The following is a 14376-nucleotide window of genomic DNA, read 5'->3' on the forward strand; positions in this document are numbered from 1 at the left end:
TACATGTCGCCATCAGAAAGTAAAACACTCCTTTTCATTGTTTAATATTCATGTTGTTTATTATTTACTCATCACTGTCAGCGGAGAGTTTTTCCTCAATGTTTTGAATCCTCTTCTTCAGGTCAGAAACTGTCAGAGACCGTGCGTTTTTCAGCTTGGATTCTTGCTGAACGAGCTTTAACTGCCTTCGGATGTCATCAACGGACGTAATTGTTGGAGTTTTTCTTGTTGGTGACACAGAAGAAGCAGCAGGCTGGCTTTTCTGAAGAGTTGTTGTTGAGACGCTTCTCGAAGTGGCATCTTGCTTTGAGGCTTCATATTGAGCAATTTTAGCAAGTTGACGATGAATGTATTGTTGGAATGGTTCGCTGCATTTGGATAGGTGTGTATTGATACTCACACTGGGATGCGTCTTTTTGAACTCGTACAATTTGTATAATCCAGAATGCGTACTGTCCTTGTTACTAATTAAATTAAATATTTCGGTAAGCTCGTCTTGAATCGCTTTCTCATTGATTCCGTTTGCAGACTTTGGAGGTGAGGGTCTTGTTGGTTTTGCTTGTTGTGGTTGAGTTTGTTGCAACGTCGATGGTTGACCTGTTGTTGTCACAATTGTGTTGCTAGTACTAGTATTCTCACCATTTGCTTGAATGTTGAGATTATTAGAGGTGACAGCTATTGATGTTGCAACAGCATTACTTGAAGCATTTCCGTTTCCGTTGGTTGTCATTGTTGGTCCAACAGAACCTACTTGGACTTGCTGATTTCCAGACGAAGTGAGCATGAGTTCAATGTATGAAATAATGAGAGGGTTTTTGTGAGTGGGTATTAGATTGAGGCACGATCTTATACTTTCTCCTTTGACCTTGACCAACTCATTAAGAATGGTTTTCACAGTCCTCAGCGGCAAATCATTTCTATCCTTAAACAAGGTGGGAGGATTGTGTGTCAAAAAGCTATGTAAATCCATCAATAGAATATCCACATCAACTCGTGAAATGGTAGCAGCAAGGGCTTTTGTTAACTTGATAAGACATTTCACCACCAACTCTGAATACTTTTTCAGAGCAGGATTAGCATACGAATATTCCAACAAGTGTATGAGAGAGGTATAAGAGAATGTCCTGTTTGAATTTTCCAATACTTTCAGCATGAGTGAGTTAAGTCCTTTCAACAAATCTTGTCCATTTTCGAGAGAGGGTAATCTTTCATCTAACAGACGGCTCAGCAACTGATCGATCGTTCTTTGCAAAGTTTCCTGTGGAACAAATGCAGCCATTTGTCTATCATTGAACAGAGACATGAGTGTGGAAAGAAGATATTTACAAATTCTAGTTGAGACTATTCCTGCTGACGCCTTTTCGAAAGAATATTGAGTATTTTCAGTGAGACACTCTACAAGTTCTTTCAAATACGAGAGGATGGCAGGTCTACATGATTCATCCTTAAATTTCATCACTAGAGTTTTCAGAGCATTAATGGCAACCTCTGATCCATGCTCGCTTGTGTTGATTGTGTCTACCAACTCTCCTACAGAGAGAGTTGAGTGAATCTGCTCTTTTCGAATGGTTTCTTTCACAGGAGATCTTTCAGGCATTCTTGGAGTAGAGTTTCCTGTTAGAGATGTATTATGTGGTTGATGTTGTGGCAATTCTGGAATGGTGACTTCAGAGGAAGACATGTGTGGTGTAACTGTTTGTTCTTCGATCTTTTCTAAATCCAATTTATACTCATCAACAACGGACGGTGATTGCGCAGTAGTTCCCAATTGCAAACGAGGAATAATAGGTAAGAATGGTTTCAGAGGTTGTACAGTAACTGTTTTTGACTGCATTACATGTGGCGGCGAAGGAGATCGGTTTGGAGATGAGGCCAGTGTCTTGGAAATGTTGGCACGTTTCTTCACTGTTTTTGGTTGCTTGGAAAATTCTGATTCGGGATCATTGTTGCTCATGATGTAACCTGGATTAAAAGTGTTTGATGTAGAAACGGCGGCAGAGGATGGCGGATGTGAACCAGTTGTCGCCGCAGTCGTTTGTCTACTTTCTACATTGAGTGATCTGCTCACATCCCTTAATGTCATCTTTCGCTCAGGTTTTTGTAACGTTGCAGGAGTGCTCGAGAGATTGACGGATTGAGTGAGTAGTTGAGGTTGTGACGAATCGCTATCAGTTGGAAGAGGTGCATGCTTTTGTAAAAGAGGTGCCAAGCTCTTCTGGAAAGCAGGTTTCAGCTCTCTCACCTGTTTTGAAACATAATCATAGCCTCCATGCTGTAAAATTTCAGAAAGAATTGCTTCTGCTAGCTTTCGCGTATCAGGTCTAGAAGCCTGCAAATATTCCAATAAGGGTTTTACCAAAGGAGAAAAAATGTCAATATTCTTAGTTTTCATGGTTGCCAAGTGGTTGTAAATAAATTCCAGTACTTCCTTCTTTCCTTCAGGATTGCCTTTTTCACTGGTGATGGCTTTGGGGAAAAATTTTAACATACTCTCGAATGGAAATACAGAAATGTACTTGTCCAAAGATTCCAACGCTGCACTTCGAACTGCCTTATTATTGTGCATGGATTTAGACACAATGCTTGGTAACAGAATTTTCAAAAACTTTTCCATATCTGATCCAACAGCCTCTGCAATTACATCTAAAAGAGTGAGTGTCGTGGTAACCACCTTGATATTGGCATCTTCCAGCCTTTGTCTTAATGCATGAATGAGATCCAGAATATTTGGTTGAATTCGCTTGTGGGCGTCATCAGTGATAATCTTTTCAATTGTTTGTAGCGCCTCAACTCGAATGATCCAATTTTTATCGTCGAGCGAGTGATAGATTTTGGGAGCGATTTTTGGCATAATGTCAAACCTTGGAAGAGAATTTTCGTACGCGCTCATGCTGAGTTGTATCCTTTCTTGTCCCTTAACTTTACGTGTTGGCTCTGGTGGCGGCCCATCGACTTTCTGAAACTCTTTTTTAACCATGTCTAACAAGGCAGGTTTTGTGTCTGAAAAAAAATTTAACAGACCTTCTCCCATATATGATCGCATGGCAACAATCATTTTTATACAACCTTTCTTGATGATTGGATTGCTATTTCCCAAATACTTTTTCGCAAAATCGATCAGTTCTGGAGTGCTAAAGCATGCAATACTGAACTCTGTTATAACTTCACTCAGCCATTCCAAAATAGATCCAATCAATTTTGGTGGCTTGTCATCCAAGTTTTCACAGATCTTAATAAATAGATACTGAGGATTGATGGATTCACAAAATGCTTTTAAACCTTTTTTAGCTTGCACATCAACTTTTGGCGTTATGAGCTTATCAACCATCCATGTGATGGTTGGTAATGCATTTAGTTCTCCAGATTTACCATCTGTCTTGTTGAGAATGCATTCAATCATGTCAAAAATCTTCTCTAATACTTTGGCATTGGATTCTTTCAATCCGGGTTTGTATTGAAAGAGACCTATGATGTGATCTTGCTTGGCTTCTAGTGTTGATTTTTCCAGTGAATTAATAACGGATTCAATGTTGCAAAGGGCTGCAATTCTATCACTCCAATTGCTATTGGTAAGCTTTTCAATACAAGCCTCCCCAAATAATATCTTGCATTCTTCTAATACGTCTGACGCAGATAGGGTGATAGCAGGAGCTGAATTGCTGCCACTATTATTACTTTGTTTGTTCAGAGAGAGTGATTTTGAGGTTGGTACTTTAGATCTCTTGGTGGAGCTTGAGGAGGGTTTGGTTTCCATGGTTCGTGAGGGAGGTCGAGATACTGAGCCGGCGGATGACGGTTTTTGAACTGCAGAACTTGCTACTTTCTTATGTTCTATGGATTGTGATAGTTTTTTGCTAAAATCACTGTCGATTGGAGGAGTTCCATAAGATTCCAAATACTGTACAATTTTTTCCTTCACATGAGATTCTAATTTCATAAATACGCTTGTTTGACCAGACTCTCCAACTACCCAAATAAGGCGAGCTATAATTTTACAACAAGTATCGCGCACTTCAGAGCTTGCATCATCTGTGAAAGATAGTAAATGATTGGTCAGAGATTTGAGAGCTTTTTCCAAATCTTTCTTCTTTTTGTTGAGCAAACACCGTTCTATGAGAACAAATATTTGCAGTTTTTCTGAAGTTGAGGCAGTCTTATTGTTCATGGCTGAAAAAATAGTTTCTAGCATGTCAGTAAACGGAAACGTAAAAGTGTCAAACGACACCAGACATTCAATTGTAGGGTCAGCCAACTTCTTTTCTTTCAACTTGGTCAACAGACGTTCATAGAGGGATTTGGCCGTAATTATAAAATCAGACTTCATTGCTTTCGAAAAGGCATTCAAACAATCAATAGATTCCTTCACAACCGTAACATTCTTTTCTCGTTGAATAACCACATTGATAGCAGAAAAAACGTTTGAACAATCACATCCCTTCTTGATATGAAAGCTTTCAACAATTTTTTTCAATTCTTCAAAGGCGTTTCTACGTATGGACCATTTTTCATTTTCAGCATCATTGTACCAATCCTTTCTCAACTTTTCATTGATATCAACGGTCTCTTTTTCTTTTGTTGGTGGCTCAATATCTTTGAGGAGTGACGAGGTAATGGTGGTTGAGAGGGTAGAAGTCTTGGATGATGCAGCATTGAGAGTAGATCTACAGAATCGTGTTACTGCAGCTGGTGACTTGTCCTTAATAAGGTCAAACTCTTCTTTTAAAGCCTTCATTTTGTTTGGCTTTACACTTGTCAAGTGTGCCTCAACAGCTTCAAATCCAAGCCATCGGAAGGTTTCCATTGCGAGTTTGTGTGCCTCCTCTCGCACGCTCGCATCATCAAGAATACTGGGGAGACTTTGTAAAATTATTTTAGGAGGTATGGTTGGAAAACCAAAATCGTGCACTGCTGTTTGTACAATGCCAATGCATTGTGCTCGAAGCTTTGGCTTCTTATTCGAGAAATGGCCCTTCAGTATTGATATAATACAAGTAGGATCAGAAACTTCAATATACAATAATATGATTTCAATACTCTTGGATTGAACGGATGGTTTTGAGGGTAGACCCTTCTCAATTAAGATGGGAATAAATTTCTCGGCTGTACTAGGCGCGTTTTTGTAATGGTTCACAAAATGATAGAGAGTTTCCACGGCTTTTTCCAAAACGCTTGGATGTCTATTGTTAAGCGCTTGAATGAGTTCGTTTTCTGTTTTCAATGTCATCAATAATTTCCATTTCCAATAGCGGCATGAAAAATTTGAATGAACAATCGTGAAAGAATAATAATGTTTCAGTAATAATAAATTATGTTGCAGTAAGAATGGCATGGTGATGATAAATGATGATTGTAGTACATACCGCTGGCTTGAAATACAGAATCCGTTGAGTCCACCTGTTTAAATTTCGTACATAATTGCTCGAGTTCATCCACTTTCTTTTTCCATGCTGGGTTGTCATCATTTGACGACGAGTTGTTGACATTTTCTTCCAATAATTGTTTGCGTAGCATATTCTCAAACAATAAATTCGATGATGGTGGTGTGGCTTCTTCAAAAGGAGAGGTAACACTATTGGGAACATCAGTCATGACTGGTGTTGGCAGCGACAAGGGTTGCTCTTCCGAATTGTTATTGCTTGTTGTTGTGGAGGACGGATCAGCCACTCCTCGTTTTCTTGCTGCTGGGATGCGAATGTGTATTTCAAAATCATCATTTTTTGTTTCAAATCTTTCTGTTTCAAAAGACCTTGGTGTTTCATTTTGGTTAAGGCCGTCAGCACAGGAAGACTCTACTCGTTCCGTCATGTCATTTTCTGGTAACAGTTGTTGAACCTTATCCGTGGATGATGAAATTTCGGCTGATGATGAAGTTGTAGTTGTTTGAATTTCCTCAACCTTGCTTGATGGGTCTTGTTGTTTCATTTTCCGAGAATGCAAAGCCGTTGACTGCCCGTTCGAATTTTGAGGTATCGGTTTTATGGGCTGCTCATCAAAATTCATGTTACTTGAATTCGTCTTTGTTTTGGGCACTCTAACCCCTCCCTGTAATTCATTATTTTTCAACCGTTCCTCTTCCTTCCTCAATTCCTCTTCCAACATCTTTTGAAAGAGATCGTGGCTCGACGGGAGTTGAGGTTCAACCACTCCTTCAGGTTCTGCTGCTTCATCATGCAAAGTCATTATTTTTTTTAAGAGTTCAAAACAACTAAAAAATGGCGGGCTTGGTTTACAACACACAAGTGGGCGATGCGATTACATGGGAAAAGGAGTATCATAACACTGTTAGAGGAATTCGCCAAGTTAAATGTACAAAGGAATGTAAAGTATTGCATTCAAGTTAATGCAAAAAAATGTCTGAACTCAAACATGTGCTTTCATTTGCGTTTGATAAAATTCTGAACCATGCCACTCCGTCAAGCCTTACCAATCATATTGATAAACCTAACAACCTTTCTCCTCCACTTCTTGGTACATCATCAACACCTCCTCCGATAACGATACCATCAACACCTCCACCTCTTCAGCATAAAATTCTCTCCATTGATGCAGGCTCCTCGAAATTCAAAACTTGTTTTTTTGACTTGGAACATAAAGATGCTTTCCGATGTGATGATGGAAGTAGTGATAAAAAAGCAATGTACACGACGATTGCTTTGATTATTAACATGTTGGACCAACATTCACAGAGAATTCAAATTATTAATCATCCATATCCGCTCTCTCATCATGTTTCATTGGCTAGAGGAGAGGTTTTTGTGTTTTTTTATAATTGGAAGAATATGATGTTTCCCATCTCGGAAATCATGACTGATGAATTTGTGAATCGAGAAATGAAAAGACAATCGAATTTTGTTGTGTGTGATGAAAGGACGCTTTTTATTAATTCGGGCAATGTAGAAATAACATCGGAGGGAGTGCAAGTTACAATAACGCCCTCCCATGTTCGCAAAGCCAAACAAACAGCACCTGAAAATTCGATGCTCCAACGTCATGAGGGAGAAAAAATATTATTCTCAAAGAAGGATATTGTGACAGAGCTCTTTAAATATTGCTTTAATTCTCACATTCAATTGCCGAACGGAGTTTCATTGAAGGACTGTGAAATTTATGTTTCCATTCCATCCAAGGTTCTGTTCAGAGATCGTGAAGTATTTCGAGAAATTATTTCAACAATTTCACAAAATACTAGCAATGTTCATGTGGTACGGGAATCTGTGGCTCTTTGTTACTATTTTCATTATGCATATTATGGAAATGGTCATCATTTTAAAACATCATTAACAATGAACGAATCAGCAACAGAGATTGGAGAGGCTGTGACATTGTCACAATCCGTTTCCACGAAAGCAGTAGCCATTGATATAGGTCATTACTCATCCGATGTTGCTGTTGTGGAGCTTGAAAATGAGTACAGTATCAATATGACCAGTGCTTATTGTTTGTATCATGGAGGACACAAAGTAACGGTTGATATTTTGAAAAATATTTTACATCCTGACGCTTTAGAAGAGTTGAAAAAGTCTGAAGAAAAATTTTGGAGAGAGGTCTGTAAAATGAACGAATGTAAAGAAACGATATTCGACCTCGATACGAAATGGGATCTTGACAACCAACAAGTTAAAAGTGGTCAGGATGGATGTGTCATTGATGATGTTTTTTTATCCTCAGAAAATATTAAGCAAATTCTAGATCAAAATTTTTTAGACATTGTCGAATTGTTGAAAAAGCTTGTCGATTCTAATTCAAGCAAGTATTTAATTCTAGGTGGGCCAGTCTCTAAAACTAGATTATTTAAGAACTATGTGAAAAGTTTTCTTCATAACACTCCATGTGAAATTATTTTCACGAAAAATCTATATGATATTTGCATTGGAACCTTCCTTTACGCTGCCAACAGTATTTCACAGCCCATATATAATAATTCTCAAGTGAGCAGTGTGGAGAGCATTGGCAGTTCGACCAGTATTTTAGCGTCACCATCAAAGATTCGATTTGTGAATTCTTCTCCCATTGATCATGTGTTTTTATTTTGTAAGTATCAGACAGTAATTAATTATACAATTTTTCAACAACGTTCAAAATTTCAACATGAATATCATTTACAGGCATGAAAGATATTGTTTGTACCAAAGTACCCAACTATATCAAACGCCGATACAAAGGCATTTCACTCGAAATGTATAACCAAATGATTGAAGATGGTAAGTTGTAGTTTTTTATATGGCCTTGTATCATTGTTATGCCAATTGGCACTTCAAAATATTTTCGAATATCTATGGGCATGGCACAATCTTGGAATGAACTTGTAGTTTACGGCCTTGAAAAAACAAGACGGCTTAACATGTACAATTTAGAAGATCAAAACGTTCTCGATGTTGATACAAGACAGGAGAGACCAACAAGTCCCATGGTTTCCTATCTCACTCTTGACACAGACGCCTCATTTATTGATTTTGAAATTTATAATGCCACTCTCGCCAACGATTCCATTTTGAAACAAAAGAGAGACATGGCTGTGAAAGGATACTTTATTGATCCGAGTCGTCAAAGAAATTATCGAAGAATTTACACGGCTGAAGGAGCTAAAATTTTCGGACTCGACGAAATGAATTTTATTCGACGAGTGAAAATTACAGGCTTTCCTAAATTTAGTTCTCGTAAAAAAGAATTGACCAAACTAATGGAAAATTGGGGATATACTGATGAAGAAATTGATTTTATTTTGAGTAGTTGCCGGGTGGATTATCAAATCAGCGGAGATGACAATCTTTTAATTCAATTTTCAAATTTATTGGAAACTATTAATTTTAATCCTCTCGAAATTCACACAAGTCATGTCATTCCATGTACCATTGAAGATGCATTGTCTGACGAAGTGTCAGAAGAATTCGATCAACAAGTCAAAGAACTTGCCGTATCGATCGAATTGAGCCATAACGCCGTTGAAACTTTGAAAAAGGAAAAATCCGTTTCTGCATTGCGCAATGCATCCACAACCTCCAAAACAAAAGTACTTCGTGCGAGAGGAATTGACATTATTTCAATCATTAATGAACATTTAGCGAGTAGTGGAACCACTTCCAGTAGTGGTGGCACTAGTCATGGCAATAGTCAACAACCTTCTGAAATTCATGTCAAACACGATCTTGTACATGAACCAACGGATCAGTTCAATTCATCAACATTGGAAGCAGTATCTGAGAAAAACAAAACCAGTCCAGAGTTGCTCTCCAACACAAGTCATTCTGAAGTGCTTTCAAATCTTCAAAAGAGGAAACGAAATGTCTATGAAAATGACGATGATGATGCCTTTCTTCTTGCCTCGGGTAGTGGTGTCAGTCATTTATTGCTACAAGCAGACAACAACAAGAAGAAGCCAATGAAATGAATATATATCATTCATGAATCTGTCGTTGTATCAAAGAAGAAACAGTTGCAAGAAACGGAACAGATCATACACTCCATGTTCGTTATCCGAAACTCTGAAATTGTCTCACTTTCCAACTTGCTCTTCCTTTTCCAAATCAAAAAGACATTCATCGACTTGAAGATGAAGACATCATTATAGAAATTAACTATTTGCAATTCAACCTTAATTGTGAAATAGGATGGTCATACCTCTTACAAAATTGGAAGGTATGATGACGTTTTTGTGAAATTTTGTTCAAGAATCGACTGCTGTTATGTAATTTGGAAAAACTCTTTCTGAGGGCACGTACTGAGAAACTCAAATCCATATGAACGTGAGGATAACTCATCATATCAAGAAGTGTTAAAAAAGATTTTATCCAAATCTGTCCATTTACCATTTTTACAATGATGATACACACATGCATGACCAGTCAACAACAACAACAGCCACTACTGCTGCAACTCACACTGAAAGGGATATTCACTGTTTTGTACCAACCCTGTGCAACAACAACCTTGATTTTCATCTTGAAAAAAACAAACTCAAAAACTCTTCAATGAAATCACAACCATTCCATAGAAAGCTCCTTAGTGTGCTTTTGGTAGTGTCTTTCATGACGCTGCTATTGTTACTACTCATTCATGCTCAACAGCAGCCACCTCCTGCTCAACCTTCACCTGCACCTTCTCCTCAACAACAATCTCAATCTCAGACACAGCAAGGTGCTGGACAGCAACAACAATCTCAATCACAAGGTGCTGGTGGTCAGCAACAAGGAGGTCCTCCACAACCTCAACAGTCACCACAACCTGGACAAGATCAACCTGTAGGTGGACAAGGTGGTGGACAAGGTGGTGGACAAGGAGGTCAGCAACAACAAGGTGGTCAGCAACAACAAGCACGACGTCTCATGCAACAAATTTCAATGGATTTACGAGTGATTCAATCTGCTGGTCGAAGATGTTTTAGTAATATCCAAACTCAGCAGTTTCCTACAGGTCAGAATCTACAGCAACAACAAGGTCAAACGGATTCGAGTGGAAGCAGCGGTGGTGGACAACAGCAAGGTTCTGGTGGTCAGCAACAGCAACAACAAACTCAACAACAACAGACAAAACAACAGAATCAAACTCAGACTGTACAGGTACAAACAACCACTACTCAACCTCAACAATCGCCCCAACCTCAGCAGTCGCCACAACCTCAACAATCACCCCAACCACAGACGTCACCACAGCCACAGGCATCGCCACAACCACAAACGTCACCACAACCACAGACATCGCCACAGCCACAACAACAACAAGGTGGTCAACAACCAATGCCCCCATTCTTCATGCCACAACCACCTGATCAAGACTTGTTTGGTGGACGCGGTGGTGGTTCTCAACAACAACGAGCTTGCAGCGTAGTCTTACAAGCCACTCAAGCACTCGTCAATAACACACAACAATTACAAGCTATGGCTTCTTCATTACCGAATAGTACAGTCGAAGCATTGCAGAATTTGACACAAATTGTACCCTTATTACTCGAACATGCACAGAATGGAAATTGGAGTTTGTATCAAACAGTATTGCTATCATTCTTGTCAAGTTGGCAAGGTATTCAGAGAGCGAGTCCAAGATTTGGAGATTTGGATGATTTCATGCCACCTTTCATGCCCCCTCCATTTGGGGATGAAGAAATGATGATGGGTGGTCAACAGCAAGGAATGATGGGTGGTCAGCAACAAGGAGGTCAACAACAAGGTGGTCAACAACAACAAGGAGGTGGTCAAGCTGGTCAACAGCAACAAGGCGGTGGTGGCAGACAGCAACAACCAATGAGAAGACCTTATAGTCATTTTGATGACTATGATGGTTATGATGATGAGGGTTATTATCCACAAGATTTTCCATTCATGCCACCTTGGTGGAATCCTTACGGTCAACCTTTTGAATGGGGTTTCCAATAACTGAACGAGGTTTTAGAAAGGAAGATCGCCTTGATCGTTATGACTCGTGATCAATAACAACACATTCTTTGAAATAAAAGTGTGAGAAATGAAAACGAGTGACATGTTATCAAGAAAACTATCGTTGTGACCAGTAACCGATTGGACTGCAATCACTTCACCTTATCGAGAGAGTTCTTTCGACGACAACGACTCGATGGTATCTTTCAGTCGTTCTTGTAACAGTTTCGGCGAGTATGGAAAGAGATTCTTTTGATGCAACGAGAATATTTGGTTGTGCAATTCTTGCAAAAACTCTGAAATAACCTGTAGTTTTTCTTTCACATGGCTTACATCATACGAATCAAGTTCTTCTTTTTTCAATTCATTCGTCATGTTATATTTGACCCACTTCGCAAATTTGAACAATAATTGTAATGTATATTCACATGTTTCATCCGAAATTAAATAATCCATCATGACATTGGTATTTTTTGAAAGAATTTCAATAAATTGAAACATGACTTCCAAAGGATGTAATTGTTCCTGAATGAACGAATCAAGCATCTCCTTCTTAGTAAAATGTTCACCACAACCTGTAGGTGCTGATTCTTTCCATGCTCGGAAAATATTCAACAATGAATTGAATATCATTAATAGATGTACGTCATGAGAGACTCCAATAGCATTGATGTATGCATAAAAATCAGTCATAGAGGTATGTTCAAGTATTTGTGACAGGATGTTTTGATTTCTCGTCATAAAAGACTCTACAATTTCAAGGCCCTTTTCATGGAGAGAAATACAAATTTCAAACGCTCGTAAAGCCAACAAAAAGTACTCCCTTGCCACAATCGAATCCATAGTTTCTGAAACGAGTGTTTGAGATGCATTTGGATTCATGAGTAGAATTTTGCTCAAAAAATGCTCAAGAATGAATGAACATGTCTCAAGCAGAGTTGGTACTATTGCAGCACAATTGCTGATATTAATGATTGATCTCATTATGGAAAAGAGCTTCTTACAATTCACGTCCATACTTTCGCGTTTCACAAGTTGTAACTTGACAAAATTAATAATTGCTGAAATTTCACGAAACTTCTCACCGTTCGAGTCGTCAGCCGGCTGATTTAGACACTTCCAAAATTTCAAATAATTGTAAATCAAATCATCCATGATGAACAGCAATGTAAATGCCAACTGTTGATCTGCCAGAGTTGAACATGTGAGCTCTATAAATTTAGAAAATATTTCATACAGATTTGAAGTTAATTCCTCACTCAGTTGGTCTCGTTCCTTCCTTACATATTTGAGGCAATTTCTCAAAAACAATAATGGTTCCGTATTTGGATTAAATTCTTTGAAAATATCGAGATGAGTCTTGAGCAGGTTTTCAGAAATATTTTTCATCACTGCATGAATGATGAATTGTTTGGTTGTTTCCGAAGATTCCAACTTCCATAAATTGAATAGACACTTTTGACTAAGGAAAATAACCATGCGTTCTCGAACCAGCCAACAGCTTTGAGAGTGTAAAACATGTTCCGAGGAAGAAGAAGTGAATGAATGAATATTCGCATCCATGACAATTGGACTCGAGAGAATGGGTATCAGTACATTAAAAACAATTTCAGATATCAACTTGTTCATTCGGGATGATGATTTCTCATGTTGAATGATGTTCAAGACTTGATGATGTTGAAAGAAATTTAAAATCTCAAATTCAAAATGATTTTTTCTCATCAATTCTCTCATTGATATATCATCACTGTGATCATTCTTATTATTCAAATGAATATCATCATCATTCTCTTTCGGAATTTCCAGCTTAACATGATCCAATTTTTCTTGATCCGTCCACAACAGTAATTCGTTTAATAACAACACGGCTCCTTTCCATTCTTCATGTCCGTAAACATTCGGTAATTTCATATCATTCTTCAGTGAGTGTTCTTCTGTAACATTTTCAATTTTTCGTTTTTTCGATTTCATTACAATTTTTTTAAGAACAAAAAATAACTGAAATCATCACAATGATCCATCATCATGTTGAGGAACTTGTTCATGAAAAATTGAATAGTAAATATCTATTGAATGATGATGATGATGGACACCATCCATGTCGAATAGAATTGCTTGATTTTTTAATTCCATCCAAAACTTCAAATTCCGAACCGTGTTTGATACCATTTCAACAACAACTGAAAAAGAAAATGATGCGGTGCAGAAAGAAGATACCAAGACCATTCAGTACAAATTTTCATTTGAGTCATTCTTTTAAAATGGACGATTGTTATGGTGTAGTGATGGCTATTTCACGAAATCATAATTGTTTGTTCATAAGTTGTGATCTGAACAGAAAAGGCTTTGAGTTGTTATATTTTGGCACCTTACACCTTACACTTAGTGTCAGTGCTGTTTTCATTTGACACTTGAGTGCCAAATGAATGAAGTGTGATTTGTATTTGACACTTGAGTGTAAGGTGCTATTTGTATTTGACACTTGAGTGTAAGGTGCGAAATGGATGTTGATTGAAATGGAGGTACTAGTTTGTGAACCTAACCATTCTACTTCGTGTTCATATAAAAAGGTCAATAACGAATCTATCAAACAAAAAAAAAGGCATGATTTAATCTCATGCATCTACTTTCCTTACGTATGTTAGCTTGGACCTTCGTATGAAAGGAGTTAGGAGGCACAAAAGATGATATGTTCCTTTCATTCACGATGATAGACTCAGCCGTTAAGAAGTATGACTACGAAACAAAAAGTGATTCCAGTTCCCTTAATTGTACCCTTCTGATTGCTTCAGCTTGACTTTTGCTGTTACCGTCATTCCCAAATCACTCAAATTCGATTACATCAGCCAACAACAGTGTTGAGCACCATTCTCTTGTTCTTCTCACCGTTTTTGTAACAATTGAACAAAAGTACATGTCACTATGAAGAAAAGCTGGCAAGTTTCACTCCCCTGTTGAACCAAATGAAAATGTTTTCCTGTACTGCAAGTGTTTTTCCTCAACATAA

At 38.1% G+C, this 14376-nt stretch overlaps 4 protein-coding genes across 4 annotated transcripts; 2 read left to right on the forward strand and 2 right to left on the reverse strand.

Moving 5' to 3' along the window:
- Positions 1-64: 64 nt before the first annotated feature.
- Positions 65-6180, reverse strand: C9374_012268 (uncharacterized protein; the record flags this gene model as incomplete). The annotated part of the gene is made up of 2 exons (XM_044688016.1): positions 65-5208; positions 5361-6180. 2 exons carry the CDS (start codon positions 6178-6180, stop codon positions 65-67), a joined length of 5964 nt encoding a protein of 1987 aa, XP_044542453.1.
- A 170-nt stretch (positions 6181-6350) lies between these two features.
- C9374_012269 (uncharacterized protein) lies at positions 6351-9388 on the forward strand (the record flags this gene model as incomplete). Its single annotated transcript, XM_044688017.1, has 3 exons — positions 6351-8031; positions 8106-8201; positions 8310-9388. 3 exons carry the CDS (start codon positions 6351-6353, stop codon positions 9386-9388), a joined length of 2856 nt encoding a protein of 951 aa, XP_044542454.1.
- Positions 9389-9968: 580 nt separating this feature from the next.
- C9374_012270 (uncharacterized protein) lies at positions 9969-11369 on the forward strand (the record flags this gene model as incomplete). Its single annotated transcript, XM_044688018.1, has 1 exon — positions 9969-11369. The coding sequence occupies one exon, from the start codon at positions 9969-9971 to the stop codon at positions 11367-11369; it is 1401 nt and encodes a 466-aa protein (XP_044542455.1).
- A 162-nt stretch (positions 11370-11531) lies between these two features.
- On the reverse strand, positions 11532-13340 carry C9374_012271 (uncharacterized protein; the record flags this gene model as incomplete). The annotated part of the gene is made up of 1 exon (XM_044688019.1): positions 11532-13340. One exon carries the CDS (start codon positions 13338-13340, stop codon positions 11532-11534), a length of 1809 nt encoding a protein of 602 aa, XP_044542456.1.
- Positions 13341-14376: the final 1036 nt, after the last annotated feature.

Source organism: Naegleria lovaniensis (assembly GCF_003324165.1).
Source record: "Naegleria lovaniensis strain ATCC 30569 chromosome Unknown tig057, whole genome shotgun sequence".
Classification (NCBI taxonomy): domain Eukaryota; phylum Heterolobosea; class Eutetramitea; order Acrasida; family Naegleriidae; genus Naegleria; species Naegleria lovaniensis.